Below are 18,691 nucleotides of genomic sequence, written 5' to 3'. Positions count from 1 at the left end.
ACCTCCTCCTCTGGCGATATTCCAAAATCTTTGCCTTCTGGCCAGTCCATAATTACTTCCAAGATTCCTGGGCGATTGGGGTTTCCTATCCGAGCCCGTTGTGTGATCAGGGCAACCCACTTACTCCACGTAGCATCAGTTGCATGATGTGTAGAGGGGACCCTCCCTTTGAACATCCAGCCCAGCACCAGCAGTCGGGGTGCCAGGAGGAGCTGTGCTTCAGTACCAACCACTTCCGAAGCAGCTCGAACCCCTTCCTATGCTGCCAATATCTCTTTTTCAGTTGGAGTATAGCGGGCCTCAGATCCTCTGTATCCCCGACTCCAAAACCCTAGGGGTTGACCTCGAGTCTCCCCTGGTGCTTTCTGCCAGAGGCTCCAGGTGGTGCCATTCTCCCCAGCTGCAGTGTAGAGCACAGGTTTTTAAATCTGGCCCTGCCTGGACTGGCCCAAGGGCTACTGCATGAACTATCTCCTGTTTAATTTGTTCAAAGGCTTGTCGTTGCTCAGGGCCCCATTGGAAATCGTTCTTCTTCTGGGTCACTTGGTAGAGAGGGCTTACGATCAGACTGTAATTTGGAATATGCATTCTCCAAAAACCCACAACGCCTAAGAAAGCTTGTGTTTCCTTTTTGCTAGTTGGTGGAGACATGGCTGTTATGTTGTTGATCACATCCATTGGGATCTGACGACGTCCATCTTGCCATTTTATTCCTAAAAACTGGATTTCCCGTGCAGGTCCCTTGACCTTCCTTTGTTTTATGGCAAAACCGGCTTTCAGAAGGAACTGGACTATTTTCTTCCCTTTCTCAAAAACTTCTTCTTCTGCTGTATTGCCCCACATGATAATGTCATCAATGTATTGCAGGTGTTCTGGAGCTTTGCCCTGTTCCAGTGCAGTCTGGATCAGTCCATGGCAAATGGTAGGGCTGTGTTTCCACCCCTGGGGCAGTCGATTCCAAGTGTACTGGACGCCCCTCCAAGTGAAAGTAAACTGTGGCCTGCACTCTGCTGCCAAGGGGATTGAGAAAAACGCATTAGCGATATCAATTGTAGCATACCACTTGGCTGTTTTTGACTCCAGTTCGTATTGCAGTTCCAGCATGTCCGGCACGGCAGCACTCAGGGGCGGCGTGACTTCATTCAGGCCACAATAGTCTACTGTTAGTCTCCACTCTCCATTAGACTTTTGCACTGGCCATATGGGCCTGTTAAAAGGTGAATGAGTCTTACTGTTCGCTCCTTGGCTCTCCAGTCGACGAATCAACTCATGGATGGGAATCAGGGAGTCTCGGTTGGTACGATATTGCCTCCGGTGCACCGTTGTGGTAGAAATTGGCACCTGTTGTTCTTTGACCCTCAGCAACCCCACAACAGAAGGGTCCTCTGAGAGACCGGGCAAGGTAGACAGCTGTTCTATTTCCTCTGTCTCCAAGGCAGCTATACCAAAAGCCCACCGGTACCCTCTAGGGTCCTTGAAATACCCTCTCCTGAGGTAGTCTATGCCAAGGATGCACGGAGCCTCTGGGCCAGTCACAATGGGGTGCTTTTGCCACTCATTCCCAGTTAGGCTCACTTCGGCCTCCAATACAGTTAGCTGTTGGGATCCCCCTGTCACTCCACAAATACAGATGGGTTCTGCCCCTATATAGCTTGATGGCATTAGGGTACACCGTGCACCGGTGTCTACTAGAGCCTTATACCCCTGTGGGTCTGATGTGCCAGGCCGTCGAATCCACACTGTCCAGTAAACCCGCTTGTCCCTTTCCTCCACTTGGCTGGAGGCAGGGCCCCCCTAATCCTGGTCATAATATTCACTACCCATTTCTTGTATATACGAGTCAGGAGTTTCTTCATTAAAATTAGAAGTAAGGTCAGCCCTTTTACTGTGTCTGGGGAACTGTCCACTGGAAACCAGAGCAGCAATTTTCCTGGAAGAACCCCCTTTGGTGATTGTTTTTCCTTGCAACTCACGTACCCGTGCCTCTAGGGTCGAGGGAGGTTTTCCATCCCACTTCCTCATGTCCTCTCCATGGTCACGCAGGTAAAACCATAGGGTGCCCCGTGGTGTGTACCCTCTATATCTTCTCTCTTGAGCACAGGAACGCTGACTCCTAATAGCTGAGACACTGGTCTGTATAGGTGGGGAGTAGGACATATCTTCTTCAAGTCACTGGACCTTCCGGGACAGTTTCTCCACAGCTGAGATAAGGGAGGAAGAGATACTTTCTTTGTATTCCCGGAGGTTACTAGCAGCTTCATTCACTGTTGGACCATCTCCGTCTTTCCAGGTCATTATTGGCAATGAGTTGGCACACGATGATGGTGCGTTCTGTACCAACTTCCGCCACATAGGTCTTGTGCACTGGACCTCATCTGGATCTGTGGGTGACAGCTCGTCGTCCAGGTCACCATAAATCACTTCCAGCACAGCTAATTCCCTCAGGTACTGGATACCTTTCTCCATGGTGGTCCATTTCCCGGGGCGATATACAACATCTTCCTTGAAGGGATATCTTTCCTTCATAGCTGACAGGAGTCGCCTCCAGAGGCTGAGGGATGGTTCCCCTTTTCCAATCGCTTTGTCAATGCCCCCTTCCCTAGAAAGGGATCCCAGCTGCTTGGCTTCCTTACCCTCTAATTCCAGGCTACTGGCCCTGCTATCCCAGCATTGGAGCAACCAGGTGACAATGTGCTCCCCTGGATGACGGCTGAAATCTTTTCACATATCTCACAGCTCACTCAGGGATAGGGATTGGGTGGTTTCCGTCTCATTTACGAGTTCTTCCTCTTCCTCTCCCTGTGATAGCTCTGCTCCTTCATCTTCCCTTTTTAAATGAGCTGACTTTTGCTTCCAGGATTTCTTTTTATGTATAGGGGCGACTGATACTGACACGGGTTGGTTCCCTGTTTGAACCACAATGCTTTTAACAGTTGTCCGGAGCAGCTGCAGCTGCAGTGCCTGTCGCAGCGGAGGCTGGAGCAGCCGCAGTGCCTGTCGCAGGAGGAATCGAAGCAGCTGCAGTGCCTGTCGCAGAGGGGGCTGGAGCAGCCGCAGTGCCTGTGGCAGGAGGGGCTGCAGTAGCCGCAGTGCCTGTCATTTTGTCACCAGATCCTTGAGGGTTCTGAATAGTGTTGAACAGGGCTCGGTAGGCATGGGCCAGACCCCAGCACATTGCAGTGATTTGTGTCTCCCTAGAATTGGCAGGGTGACGACATACTTTTTCCAAATATTCTACTAATTTTTCAGGATTCTGCACTTGTTCAGGAGTGAAGTTCCAAAAAACTGGAGGTGCCCAATAACTCAGGCATTTGCCCATGCTATCCCATACACCCTGCCACTCATAACTATCCGGCCTTGGGGCAGATCTCTGGATGATATTCTTAAATTGCTTACTAACCTTGGACAGGATCGAAATAATATTCCCAAGCAATACCAATAGAAGTATCTTAACTACCCAAGGATGTTCAAAATACTGAAAAGTTATTGTAATGAAGGAGGAAGCATTGTAGAAGAAAGTAGTGAAGGTACAATTCTGCATTTCTTCCATAAAAAAATCTCTCAGAGGAAGAGGTATAATTGCGAATTGTCTCCATAAGATGATACCCGACATACAATAACGGTTTCAGTACAGCACTTAGATACCAAAATAAACCCAAGGTCACTGTTTTAGTAACAAATCTCACAGGCAAAACATCACCAATTAAAGCAGAGCACAGCAAACTGTAAAAACCAACACCCATCTTTAACATGTACGGCAAAAAAATGAGCATGGTGCAGATCAGGTAAACCAATGCTAGGAACAGATGGATCAATATCACGTCCCACAACTACTAACAGACCTAAATTCCTTAATATACTCTGGTTAATCTGTTATTATCTCAAACCCTTCGTGCCCCACGTTGGGCGCCAAAAAAGGACTGTCATGGTTTAGTCCCAGCCGGCAGCTAAGCACCACGCAGCTGCTTGCTCACCCTCCCCCCCCGGTGGGATGGGGGAGAGAATCGGAAGAGCAAAAGTAAGAAAACTCGTGGGTTGAGATAAAACAGTTTAATAATTGGAACAAAATAATAGTAATAATAATAATGAATTGTAATGAGAAGGAAAACAACAAGAGAGAGAGAGGAACAAAACACAAGGGATGGAAAAAAGGAAAAAAAAATTATATATACAACCGCTCACCACCCACCGACCGACGCCCAGCCAGTCCCTGAGCAGCGATCACTACCCCCCGGCCAACTCCCCCCAGTTTATATACTGGGCATGACATCATATGGTATGGAATAGCCCTTTGGTCAGTTTGGATCAACTATCCTGGCTGTGCCCCCTCCCATTTCTTGGGCACCTGGCAGAGCATGGGGAGGTGAAAGAAGTCCTTGACCAGTGTAAACACCGCTTAGCGACAGCCGTGTTATCAATATTATTCTCATACTAAAATCCAAAGCACAGCACTGTACCAGCTACTGGGAAGAAAATCAACTCTATCCCAGCCGAAACCAGGACACCACCATTGCTGATTGGCTCAGCCTTGGCCAGTGGCGGGTCCATCTTGGAGCTGGCTGGCACTGGCTGTATCGGACCTAGGGGAAGCTTCTAGCAGCTTTTCACAGAAGCCAGCCCTGTAGCCCCCCAGCTACCAAAACCTTGCCGTGCAAACCCAATACAGAGGGAAAAGCCTAAGACAGTGATAAGACCATCAGTGAGGCAAATGAGGAAATAATTCACGTGTAACCAGGAGTCCTTTCTTCTACTTAAATGTTTCATTAAACATACTGAGCAGATATTTATCTGTAAAATATCTGATTGTAAGGGTGTATTTCATTAGGTAGCTTCTCTGTTCTCCTACCCTAAGAGATAGTCAGGTCTAGGATGGCTGATCACCTTTATCTTAGATGGTTCTAACGGCAGTGTATATTGCTGAGGAACTCAAGACCAGACTTGGTTTCCTTATTTCTCCTGTGTAAAAATATTGATGGTGCATGAGCACCAAGGTATCGATACTTTTGAAAAGTTGCTGTCTTAAATAATAAATTCAAGGACTGACTCCTGGTCTCTACTGTGGTTTGAAAATGGAGTATGGAATTTCTAACCTAAGATTAGAGGAAAAAAAACTTAAATGTTATTAGTTCTGTGTTGTGAGAAACTGAGGAAAATGTCTGGGTTTACACGTAGAGGACATGGACTCCTACAGCATGTAATTTCCAACAATTAAAATGAATGTGTTCTATGTAGTATGAATAAACAAGTAAGATTTATTTTTTCATTGAAGTGGAAAGTGTTGCTTTACATGTATGAAACTTACCCAAAGTTTTCATTCTTTACCCTCCAGTCTGGTAGAGCTGATATGTTAACTTACAAACTTGAGTTACTTCCCAAAGGTATAGATGAGGGGGTGAATTGCCATTCACTGTGAAAACTATCTGGATAAATAAACTTATTTTGAGCAAATTAACTTAAATGTTTTTTTGAACTCTTGAAATCCATATAATGATTTTCCTTAACGTTGATTTAACACCAGAGTTGAAAACTTGCTGAGAATTTGTTTAGAAATGAATGTTTCATGAGAAACTCTGCATCAACTTTTGTTTGTCCTATTTTGTTCCATCTTAGTTTAAATTTTTCCACACAGATTCTGCATGTGTTCATTACTGACTTTGTGACTCTTCAGCAAAATAAATTGACAGTGTTTTAAGTCTTGGATTTTCAAAATCTTGTGTTTATCAAACTGAAATCTTGTTTTAAGTCTTGTTGAACTTCTTACAATTCCTGTCTTTGGTGTGTAAAACTGGAAGAGATCATTCTCCAGAGGGATATCTATATATGAAATAATTTTGGCATTTGAGGAGTAGATAGGTTCCCTTTTTCATTTTGAAGTGATGATATACAAGGTGTTTATATCTAGAACCAGAGGCATGAATTTCAAAGTCTGACTGTGAAAGGCATTCTTGTGTGGCTACCTTGAAAGAGGGACTACTTCATTATTTTCACTGTTGATTAGACACTGGGAGAGGAGTTAGCTACTTACAATAAGAGTTATACAGAAAAATTGGGAAGAGTAAAACTTAGTGTCTCTTTTCTAGCAACTTTTTTCCCTGAATTGCTTGGGGGGAGGGGGCGTGGTAGCATCAGCAGGTCAAACATAGTTTAGCTTGTAAGTAATTCTAATTTTGTGAGATTCTTAATATAGTATAACTTTTTTTTTTTAATTATCAGTTGTCAAGACAAACTCAGTAAGACACTTTACATCCCAATTTTTTGTATTGCTTTAATTATGGATCTAGTTAATATGGTGAAGAACCAAAAAGTTGGATTTGGCAGGCTAATAAAGTCAAATTTAGGCATAAGTATATATTTGTTAAATGCTGATACATTTCCAAACAAGTAAACTAGAAATGGGACATTTAGTTTTGAAGATTATTTTCTAAATGTGGATCCTAGCTCATAGATTCATTTAGAAAACTGCAGAGCAAACTTTAAACAGCTTAATTTTGATTGCAATTAATAAGGCTGCTTTAGAATATTGTTGTGAAAAAAAAATCAGCTTGAAATTTTCACAGAATGCTTGTTAACCGCATAAAATGGGGGGGTGGGGGGGGGTCCACCTAACCTGGAAAAAAAAAAATTGATTGTTACCTTATGCACAAGGTATTAACAAAGTCATTAATTTCACTCTTAAGGTCATATGCACGTTGTGTTTTCTCTTGTCAAAGTACTGTTCTGAAGGAGGTATTGAATGTGCTGTTAGGCACTGAAAAAATATTACTGCTAACAGTAATTGTGATGTTGAAGCAGAAAAGGCAGTAGGTAGGTATCTGAAGAGAGGATAAGGGGTAGAGGTAGGCTTTTGCTAGTCAAACATGAGTGCAACACCATACAAAAGCAAAACTCCTAGTGGCTAAAAACAGAGTACCAGTGTTATGCACTAGAGAAGCATCTTAAATATATTAAAATAAATAAATAATAATAATTTTTAAAAAAACCCACACAAAAAGCCAACAAAAAAAGCCAAACACCACAAAGTACTCTTAAAGGAGCCCTCTCAAACCATTTTAATTCTTCCAATTCTAAAAGGTTGAGCTAATGTCAGATTGCTTAAATCAATTGGTAATACAAATCAGCTTCTGGGTTAACAGAGTATGAAGGACATGAGGTAAAATACTACCTGTGGAGTAGTATGATGTAGTAGTGTGACAAGAAGTTATCTTCCACTACTTTCCCACTGACTGGAAGCTAGCCAATGTTATTCCCATCTACAAGAAGGGCATGAGGGAAGACCCAGGGAACTACAGACCTGTTAGTCTAACCTCAGTACCTGGAAAAATTATGGAGAAGATCATACTGGGTGCTATGGAAAGGCATTTAAAGAACAATGCAATCATCAGGCACAGTCAACATGGGATCGCAAAGGGAAAGTCCTGTTTAACTAATTTGATATCCTTCTATGATAAGGTCACCCACTTAGTGGGTGAAGGGAAGGTGGTGGATGTGGTTTTTCTGGATTTTAGTAAGGCTTTTGATACTGTCCCTCACAGCATCCTTCTGGACAAGTTGTCCAACTGTGAGATGAGCAGGTACACAGTGTGCTGGGTGAAGAACTGGCTGAAGGGCAGGGCTCAAAGGGTTGTAGTGAATGGGGCTACATCTGGCTGGTGACCATTCACTAGCAGGGTTCCTCAGGGCTCAGTTCAAGGGCCAGTTCTGTTCAATGTATTTATCAATGATCTAGATGCAGGAGTTGAATGCACCATTAGCAAGTTTGCCGATGATACCAAACTGGGAGGTGCTGTTGACTTTCTTGAGGGACAAGAGGCCTTGCAGAGGGATCTAGATAGGTTGGAGCATTGGGCAATGATTAATGGCATGAAATTTAACAAGAGCAAATGCCAGATTCTGCACCTGAGATGGAGTAATGCTGGGCACAAGTATAAATTGGGAGAGGACTGGCTGGAGAGCAGCCCTGCAGAAAGGGATCTGGGGGTGCTGGTTGACAGCAGGCTCAGTCTGAGTCAGCAGTGTGCCCTGGCAGCCAAGAGGGCAAACTGCATCCTGGGGTGCATTAAACACAGTATAGCATAGGTCCCTTCCAACTGAACTATTCTACTCTATTCTACTTCCTCTCCTGGAGTTCAGATGTTTCAGTAATGTGTGATTTCTTTTTAATTATTATTTATTTATTTATTGTAATTATTTGCTTCCTCAGCAGTGATTGCTGAGGTCTGAAGAGGGGAAAAAATGTGGTCCTCTAATCTGTTCATGGGTTTTTTTGTTGTTTGGGGTTTTGTTTGTTTGGTTTTGGTTTGGGGTTTTTTTTTTGGCATTTCATCCTAACACCAGTTCCTCTGTCCCTACTCCTCCCCCCCCCCCCCCAACAGTTCACAAATAACAAATAAGACTGGCCTGAGCAGAAGCAACAGTGTAGACAGAGGAAAGCAGAGGAGTTATGGGAGTAGGTAAATACTGTTTAACCTTTGTTTTTATTTCTCAAGTTCATAGTGAGCATTGTAGGAGAGTGATGATGAGGCCTCATTTTTCTCTGATATTGGTGGCCTAAGTGTTGGAACAAGTTTCTTAAGTAGTTTTGGTGTCAGCTACTGTTTCCTGTCAGATTGATTTGGGTTGCCGTGTTCTGTTGCCTGATGCTCTGCAGCACATCAACAAAGTCCAAATTTTTTTTTTATGCTGACAGTTTGGATTGTACCAAATACCCTATTAGTTTCTATGATGACTTTAACAACTAGTACTAATATAGCTTATATTCATACAGGATGCCAGATACTGGAGTGAACTGTATCTTGCATGCAAGTACACAAAGGTTGGTTGTTTAAAGAGGCTTTAAAATAACTGTACTTGTGAAAGACCTTGTGAAAGAAGGTAAATGTTGGTATAGAAGGAAAAGCCAGCTAAATTATGTAGATCATGGTGTCTTTTAGTGCTGGTAGAATGCAGTTTGCTTTGCATGTTAAAATATCCAGGTTTACAGACTAATTCTTGGTGTGGTTACTTGTGTTTTTAAGTTTGTAACAGGTGTTTTGTTGTTCGAGTGTTTGTGATGATAAAAGGTGAAAAGTCTGAATTACAAATAAAAGAATAACAATCTGGTGATAAGAGTAAAATATTCCTAAAATACTGTATATTAGTGATCTGTATGTAATGTCTTGCTGGTCACTTGAAGCATATGTAGTTTGTTAAATCTAGCTAAGCTTGGTGGGAGTTTTCTGAAACAGTAAAAACATGAGGGTTGGCATACTGCTCCAGAAGCTAGTGCCTCGCTCTCACCGTGGCGTTGTGAGGCACTGACTTGCAGCAGCAGTGCAACTTGCATGAGAGGAGACTGGAGAACAGCATTCAGATATCTTTAAGCTGTAAAAAGTTTAGTTACCTTTTTAACAGACTTAAATGTGTAGGCAAGTCATTGATGAGTGGTAGGGATATATGCTTAAAGGTGTTGCAAAAACAATGTTTAGTAGTTTGAAACTAGAAAACTATGAATTGTTGCTCAAGCTTATGCAGAAACTTAGATCTGCTCTTGTTGCTGTTCTGTCACAGTTGTGTATTGACATAAAATACATAACTTAAGTTCTTGTGTGTTAATGTGACATCTCCCTTTAAAGTTGGAATTTGCAAAAACACTCCCTGATAACTAAACAAAAAGTTAAGTCTAAGCATAGTCTTCTGAACGCTGCAGTAATAAGCTTGTTTGGTTTGGATTTTAGCCTGAATCTCAGACTAAAGTAGGAAATACACAGGAGAAGCATTTAGCTGTGTCAAATCCAAGCACCTTGTCTAGCTTCTGAAGTTCATTGGTCCTTTAACTGTGAATACTGGCTTTTACTTTTTGCTCTTCAGTGACATCTGACTGGTATAGGTATCAGAGGAGAAATAAACTGAAGGGCCCTCCTGAAGGGTCATAAAACTCATCCTAATTCTTCCTGTAATATCATGTGAGCTAAAGTCATCCTTATTGGATGCCATGTTTTATTATAACTTAGACTGGTAAGTGTTGTAATGGTGAGGCATCGTGGAATCATTTTAGCCTGTTTCTGCTGTTACAGGTATTTCTTCTCGACGTCCTCATCTAATCTGAGTTTTCCTTTATAGAGTAGTCTTATTCACAGTCAGTCTGGAGAGGAGATTATTCCCTTCATCTTTGTACCACTTAAGATTTCTTGTCTTTTCTGTTATACTGAACAGCTCCCCATTCCTTAATTGTTGTTCATGTGGACATGTTTTACAACTCTGATACCTTGTATGGCTCTCCTCCAAACTCAGTCCTCATCTTTCTTTGAGGTACATACAGCACCGAAGTTGGAGTCAGTATTCCTACAGAGGGTCTTACCAATGTTGAATATAACGTAGGATTATTTTGTGGATCTTGTGGACTACCCTGTATTGCAAGACCATGATTTTTTTATTTATTCAGCTTGAGAACCACTATATCTTATTCATGTCTAGAACTGTCTGCAGATTGTTACTTGTCCTGTGCTTGTGCAGTACAATATTTCCTGTAACCAAGTTCCTGTAACCAACCTTGAACTTCATTTTTCGCCAGTGTACACAAATGTTAAGTTCTTACTGCTCTTCCATTAACTTCAGTCTTTCCAGCTCTGCTGTCTTGGATTTTGGTTTCTTTCCAGAAATAATTCTTTGTGCTGCTTGGGTTGGATTCAGTTTCTTCAGTGATTGTGCTCGTTGATCTAGTACTTTCTAAAGAATGGTCAGAATGGAGACTGGCTGGCTGAGGAAAGGCTAGATCATTTAGTGGTAACTTGGTTGATAGCTGAACTTGCTTGTTATTCTGTTGGGAGCTGCTTATCTGAGTCTGAAGTGGTATACTGTGCTGGTTGTGGCTGGGGTAGAGTTAATTTTCTTCGTAGTAGCTAGTATAGGGCTATGTTTTGGATTTGTGCTGGAAACAGTGTTGATAATACATGGATGTTTTCATTATTGCTGAGCAGTGCTTACACAGTCAAGGCCTTTTCTGCTTCTCACACTGCCCTGCCAGTGAGTAGGCTGGGGGTACACAAGAAGTTGGAAGGGGACACAGTGGGGACAGCTGACCCCAACTGACCAAAGGGATATTCGATACCATATGACATCATGCTCAGCAATAAAAGTAGGGGGAAGGTTGGAGGAGGGGCCGCTGCTCAGGAACTGGCTGGGCATTGGTCAGTTGGTAGTGAGCAATTGTTTTCGTTTGCATCACTTGTCTTTCTTGGGTTTTATTTCTCTCTCTTTGTTATTTTCCTTTTCATTACAATTTATTATTATTATTTTATTTTATTTTACTTCAATTATTAAACTGTCTTTATCTCAACCCACGAGTTCTCTTACTTTTACCCTTCTGATTCTCTTCCACCCATCCCACCAGGGGGAAGTGAGCGAGTGGCTGTGTGGGGCTTAGTTGCCGGCTAGGGTTAAACCATGATAGTCCTTTTTGGTGCCCAACATGGGGCTCGAAGGATTTGAGATAATGACAGATTGACCAGAGCATATTAGAAGGGATTTATATCTGTTAACAGTTGCTGGTCACAATATTGATTCATCAGTTCTTGATATTAGTTTCTGATCTGTGCCATGCTCTTTTTTTTTTTGCTGTCCATGTTAAAGATCGGTGTTGGCTTTTGCAGTTTGCTGTGCTCTGTAGTGATTAGTGATGTTTTGACTGGGAGATTTGTTATTAAAACACTGGCCTTGAGCTTAATCTGGTATTTGGGCTTTATACTGAAGCCATTACTGTACTTCAGGTACCACCTCGTGGAGACAATTAGCAATTATACTTTTTCCTCTGAGAGGTTTTTTGTGGAGGAAATACAGAATGGCACCTTCACTACCTTCTTCTGTGTTGTTTTCTCCCTTGTTACAATAACTTTTCAGTATCTTGAACATCCTTGGGTAGTTAAGATCCTTCTACTGGTATTTCTTGGGAATATTGCTTTGGTTTTGTCTAAGGTTAACAGGCAATTTAGGAATATGACCCAGGCCCCATGGCAGTATGGTCATGGGTGGCAAAGCATGTGGGAGAATATGGGCAGGTATCTAGAGAACTTGTCACCTCCAGTGGTCTGGAACTTCACTCCTGAACAACTACAGGATCCTGATGAAGTGACAGAATGTTTGGAAAGAAAAAAAAAAAGATACCTTTGCAATTCCAAGGAGGCACATCTTACTGCACTGTGCTGGGCCCTAGCCAGCATCTACCAAACACTGCTCGATATTATGCAGCGCCTTCAAGGAGAAGAGAGGTAAAACATACCAACAGACATTATGGCTAAACCAGATGCTATATCAGTTGCCCCTATAACGAAAAAGAAACAATGGAAGCAGAAGTCAGCTCGTTTAGTAAGGGATTAAGAAGCTTCTCCTAAGAGGGAGCAGGAGAAAGAATCAGGAGAGGCAGCCTGTTCTGCAGCAGAGCAGTCACAAGAACAGGAAGAGACTGAAATCATAAATGAGACAGAAACCACCCGATCCCTAATCCCTAAGTGAGCTGTGAGATATGTGAAAATATTTTAGCCGTCAACCAGGTGAGCTAATTGTCACCTGGCTGCTCCGATGCTGGGATATTGGGGCCAGTAGTCAGGAATTAGAGGGTAAGGAAGCCCAGCAGCTGGGATCCCTTGCTAAGGATAAGGCCATTGACAAAGGGATTGGAAAAAGGGCAGGAGTCCTCAGTCTTTGGCAGCGACTCCTATCTAGTGTGAAGGACAGGTATCCCTTCAGGGAAGAACTTGCAAATTCCCAAAGCAAATGGACCACCATTGAGGGAGGTATCCAGTATCTGAGGGAATTAGCCGTGGTGGAGGTGATCTGTAACAACCTGGATGACGCCCAGGCATCCAAAGACCCAGATGAAATCTGGTGCACGCAGTCCATGTGGCAAAAGTTTGTACAAAATGCACCAACGTCATACACCCACACCCTGGCGATAATGAGCTGGACAGACACGGAGGCACCAACTACAGATGAACTGGCCAGACAACTCCGAGAATACAAAGATAATCTCACTTCCTCCATGTGGGCCTGTGTCTTGGCTGTGGACAGACTGACCGAAAAAATGTCCAAGCAAGCAGAGGATAGGTCTTCTTCATGCACTCCAACCAAGGCCTCACCTATTAAGAGTCAGCCTTTTTCTGTTCAAGGGAAAGGGTACTGGTGGCGCACACCACATTGCAACCCTGTGGTTCTTCCTGTGTGACCAGGGGGAGACTAGAAGCTCAGGTACGGGAACTGCAAGGAAAAACAACAGCCAAAAAGCATCCATCCAGGAAAATTACTGCTCCAGTGTGTTGAGCAGAGCAGAAGGGCTGATGGTACTTTTGACCCTGATGAAGGGACTTCTGTTTTGCAGTTACAAAAATCAAGTAATGAAGACTCAGACCAGGAATAGAGGGGCCCTGTCTTCGGCCAGGCGGAGGAAAGGGATAACCAGGTTTACTGGACTGTGTGGATTCAATGGCCTGGCACATCAGACCCACAGGAGTATAAAGCGCTAGTGGACGCCGGTGCACAATGTACTCTAATACCATCAGATTACAAAGGGGCAGAACCCATCTGTATTTCTGGAGTGATGGGAGGATCCCAAGAACTGTCTGTGTTGGAGGCTGAGGTAAGCCTAACCTGGGAATGAGTGGCAAAAGCACCCCATTGTGACTGGCCCAGAGGCTCCGTGCATCCTTGGGATAGACTACCTCAGGAGAGGGTATTTCAAGGACCCAAAAGGGTACCGGTGGTCTTTTGGTATAGCTGCCTGTCCTGGTTTCAGCTGAGACAGAGTTAATTTTCTTCGTAGCGGCTGGTATGGGGCTATGTTTTGGATTTGTGCTGAAGACAGTGTTGATAATACAGAGATGTTTTAGTTGCTGCTGTACTAGTCAAGGACTTTTCAGCTTCCCATGCTCTGCCAGGTGCAGAAGAAGCTGGGAGGGGACACAGCCAGGATAGTTGATCCAAACTGACCAAAGGGCTATTCCATACCACATGACGTCATGCTCAGTATATAAAGCTGGGGAAGAAGAAGGAAGGGGGGACATTTGGAGCGATGGCGTTTGTCTTCCCAAGTAACCATTACGCGTGATGGAGCCCTGCTTTCCTGGAGATGGCTGAACACCTGCCTGCCCATGGGAAGTAGCGAATGAATTCCTTGGTTTGCTTTGCTTGTGTGCGCGGCTTTTGCTTTCCCTATTAAACTGTTTTTATCTCAACCCTCAAGTTTTCTTACTTTTGCTCTTCCGATTCTCTCCCCCATCCCACCGAGGGGGAGTGAGCGAGCGGCTGCGTGGTGCTTAGTTGCTGGCTGGGGCTAAACCACGACACTGCCTTGGAGACGGAGGAAATAGAACAGCTGTCTACCTTGCCTGGTCTCTCAGAGGACCCTTCTGTTGTGGGGTTGCTGAGGGTTGAAGACCAACAGGTGCCAATTGCTACCACAACAGTGCACTGGAGGCAATATCGTACCAACCGAGACTCCCTGGTTCCCATCCGTAAGCTGATTCATCGACTGGAGAGCCAAGGAGTGATCAGTAAGATTTGTTCACCTTTTAACAGTCCCATATGGCCAGTGCAAATGTCCTGGTTTCAGCTGAGATAGAGTTAATTTTCTTTGTAGTGGCTGGTATGGGGCTATGTTTTGCATTTGTGCTGAAAACAGTGCTGATAATGCAGAGATGTTTTAGTTGTTGCTGCACTAGTCAAGGACTTTTCAGCTTCCCAAGCTCTGCCAGGTGCAGAAGAAGCTGGGAGGGGACACAGCCAGGATAGTTGATCCAAACTGACCAAAGGGCTATTCCATACCACATGACATCATGCTCAGTATGTAAAGCTGGGGAAGAAGAAGGAAGGGGGGATATTAGGAGTGATGGCGTTTGTCTTCCCAAGTAACCGTTACATGTGATGGAGCCCTGCTTTCCTGGAGATGGCTGAACACCTGCCTGCCCATGGGAAGTAGCGAATTAATTCCTTGCTTTGCTTTGCTTGCGTGCATGGCTTTTGCTTTCCCTATTAAACTGTCTTTATCTCAACCCACAAGTTTTCTCACTTTTGCTCTTCTGATTCTCTCCCCCATCCCACCTGGGTGGAGTGAGTGAGCAGCTGTGTGGTGCGTAGTTGCTGGCTGGGGTTAAAACATGACAAGAGTGGAGGCTAACAATGAACTGTCATGGCCCGAAGGAAGTCACACCACTGCTGAGTGCTGCCACACCAGACATGCTAGAACTCTGTTGTGGTTTAACCCCAGTCGGCAACTAAGCACCATGCAGCTGCTCGCTCACCCTCCCCTCTCCCGGTGGGATGGGGGAGAGAATCTGAAGAGCAAAAGTAAAAAAACCTCGTGGGCTGAGATAAGAACAGTTTAATAACTGAAATAGAATAATAATAAAAAATTGTAATGAAAAGGAAAACAACAGGAGGGGGACAGAAAGGAACAAAACCGGGGGGGGGGGGGAACAGAAAAACAAAAAACCAAGTGGTGCAACCGCTCACCACCCCCTGATTGATGCCCAGCCAGTACCCGAGCAGCACTTGCTGCCCCCCCAGCCAACTCCCCCCAGTTTATATAGTGAGCATGACGTAATATGGTATGGAATAGCCCTTTGGCCAGTTTGGATCAACTATCCTGGCTGTGCCCCCTCCCAGTTTCTTGTACACCTGGCAGAGCATGGGAAGCTGAAAAGTCCTTGACCAGTGTAAACACCACTTAGCAACAACTGAAACATCAGTGTGTTATCAATATTATTCTCATACTAAAATCCAAAACACAGCACTATACCAGCTACTAGGAAGAAAATTAACCCTATCCCAGCCGAAACCAGGACAAACCCCAATACGAACTGGAGTCAAAGACCACCAAATGGTATGCAACAATGGATATCGCTGATGTGTTTTTCTTGATACCTTTGGCAGCAGAGTGTAGGCCACAGTTTGATTTCACTTCATGGGGCATCCAGTACACCTGGAATCAATTGCCCCAGGGGTGGAAACACAGCCCTACCATTTGCCATGGACTGATCCAGACTGCACTGGAACAGGGCGAAGCTCCAGAACATCTGCAATATATTGATGACATCATCGTGTGGGGCAATACAGCAGAGGAAGTTTTTGAGAAAGGGAAGAAAATAGTCCAGTTCCTTCTGAAAGCCGGTTTTGCCATAAAACAAAGGAAGGTCAAGGGACCTGCACAGGAGATCCAGTTTTTAGGAATAAAATGGCAAGATGGACGTCGTCAGATCCCAATGGATGTGATCAACAAAATAACAGCCATGTCTCCACCAACTAGCAAAAAGGAAACACAAGCTTTCTTAGGCGTTGTGGGTTTTTGGAGAATGCATATCCCAAATTGCAGGCTGATCGTAAGCCCTCTCTATCAAGTGACCTGGAAGAAGAACGATTTCCAATGGGGCCCTGAGCAATGACAATCCTTTGAACAAATTAAATGGGAGATATTTCATACAGTAGCCCTTGGGCCAGTCCAGGCAGGGCCAGATGTAAAACCTGTGTTCTACACCGCAGCTGGGGAGAATGGCCCTACCTGGAGCCTCTGGCAGAAAGCAGCAGGGGAGACTCAAGGTCGACCCCTAGGGTTTTGGAGTCGGGGATACAGAGGATCTGAGGCCCGCTATACTCCAACTGAGAAAGAGATATTGGCAGCATATGAAGGGGTTCGAGCTGCTTTGGAAGTGGTTGGTACTGAAGCACAGCTCCTCCTGGCACCCTGACTGCTGGTGCTGGGCTGGATGTTCAAAGGGAGGGTCCCCTCTACACATCATGCAACTGATGCTACGTGGAGTAAGTGGGTTGCACTGATCACACGACGGGCTTGAATGGGAAACCCTAATCGCCCAGGAATCTTGGAAGTGATCATGGACTGGCCAGAGCGCCGAAACTTCAGAGTGTTGCCAGAGGAGGTAACTCGTGCTGAGGAGGCCCCCCTGTACAATAAACTACCAGAAAATGAGAAGCAATATGCCCTGCTCACTGATGGGTCCTGTCGTATTGTAGGAAAACATCAGAGATGGAAAGCTGCTGTATGGAGTCCTATAACACAAGTTGTAGAAACTGCTGAAGGAGAAGGTGCATCGAGTCAGTGCAGAAGTGAAAGCTATCCAGCTGGCTTTAGACCTTGCTGAATGAGAAAAATGGCCAGTACTTTATACTGACTCATGGATGGTGGCAAATGCCCTGTGGGGGTGGCTACAGCAATGGAAGCAGAGCAACTGGCAGCGCAGAGGCAAACCCATCTGCGCTGCTGAATTAGGGCAAGATATTGCTGCCCGGGTAGAGAACCTGGTTGTAAAAGTACGTCACGTAGATGCTCATGTACCCAAGAGTCAGGCCACTGAGGAACATCAAAACAACCAGCAGGTGGATCAGGCTGCTAAGATTGAAGTGGCTCAGGTGGATCTGGAGTGGCAACAGAAGGGTGAATTATTTATAGCTTGGTGGGCCCATGACCCCTCAGGCCATCAAGGAAGAGATGCAACATATAGATGGGCTCGTGATCGAGGGGTGGACTTGACTCTTGATGCCATTGCACAGGTTATCCATGAATGTGAAACATGCGCTGCAATTAAACAAGCCAAGTGGTTAAAGCCTCTGTGGTATGGAGGGCGATGGCTGAAATAGAAATATGGGGAGGCCTGGCAGATCGATTATATCACACTCCCACAAACCCACTAAGGCAAGCGCTATGTGCTTACAATGGTGGAAGCAACCACTGGATGGTTGGAAACATATCCCCTGCCCCATGTCACCACCCGGAACACTATCCTGGGCCTTGAAAAGCAAGTCCTGTGGCGACATGGCACCCCAGAAAGAATGGAGTCAGACAACTGGACTCATTTCCGAAACAATCTCATAGACACTTAGGCCAAGGAGCATGGCATTGGCTGTATCTCATCCCCTTTGATGCACCAGCATCTGGGAAAATTGAGCGATACAATGGACTGTTAAAGACTACACTGAGAGCAGTGGGTGGTGGGACATTCAAACATTGGGATACACATTTAGCAGAAGCCACTTGCCCTGTTACCACTAAAGGATCTGTCAATCAAGCTGGCCCTGCCCAATCAAAACCCCTGCGCACTGTAGAAGGGGATAAGGTCCCTGTAGTACATATAAGGAACTTGGGAAAAACAGTCTGTGTTATTCCTTCCTCAGGAAGGGGTAAACGTATTCAGGGGATTGCTTTTGCTCAAGGACCTTGGTGCACTTGGTGGGTAATGCGGGAGGATGGGGAAGTCTGCTGTGTACCTCAAGGTGATTTAATCCTGGGTGAAAATAATCCATGATTTGAGTTTCATGTTGTAGGAATTATTATATATAGCAGGAACCACCTGAACCAATGGAGGACAAGCCTTACAAGAAGCAGTGCAAGTGCAGCAATGACCCAACCTGAGCTGGCTTTGGTGCCCTGTAACTCCATGAACATACCACCTCTCCTGTCTTGAGTGACCACCATAAGAGATGGAGCCCAAAGTCATGGACTAAATGAACTCAGTGGACATTTTGTGGACATTTATGGACATTTTACAGACATTTTACAGGGGTGGTCCATAGACTAAGGGAATGATATCTGTGTATTATATCAAACAATGGGAAGGCTGGTGGTTTGGTAATGAGAATGTATTGGATAGTGTGAGACCTGAGCATGACGTAAATGGTATGGAATAAGGGGTGGAGAATGTGCTGGACTTAAGAT

At 44.6% G+C, this 18,691-nt stretch overlaps 1 protein-coding gene across 1 annotated transcript in view; it reads left to right on the top strand.

The window, feature by feature from the left end:
* Positions 1-18,403, top strand: part of LOC142402920 (ceramide transfer protein-like) — a 56,755-nt gene extending 38,352 nt beyond the window's left edge. The window contains exon 4 of the mRNA XM_075488897.1: positions 18,317-18,403. Coding sequence (XP_075345012.1) covers positions 18,317-18,388 — 72 coding nt within the window. The 3' untranslated portion in view covers positions 18,389-18,403. The remainder of the gene's footprint in view (positions 1-18,316) is intronic.
* The last annotated feature ends 288 nt before the right edge of the window (positions 18,404-18,691 follow it).

The sequence above is a fragment of the Mycteria americana genome (genome assembly GCF_035582795.1).
Source record: "Mycteria americana isolate JAX WOST 10 ecotype Jacksonville Zoo and Gardens chromosome Z unlocalized genomic scaffold, USCA_MyAme_1.0 Scaffold_18, whole genome shotgun sequence".
Classification (NCBI taxonomy): domain Eukaryota; kingdom Metazoa; phylum Chordata; class Aves; order Ciconiiformes; family Ciconiidae; genus Mycteria; species Mycteria americana.
Note: the sequence above shows the minus strand (reverse complement) of the source record. Positions and strands in the feature narration are given on the sequence as shown.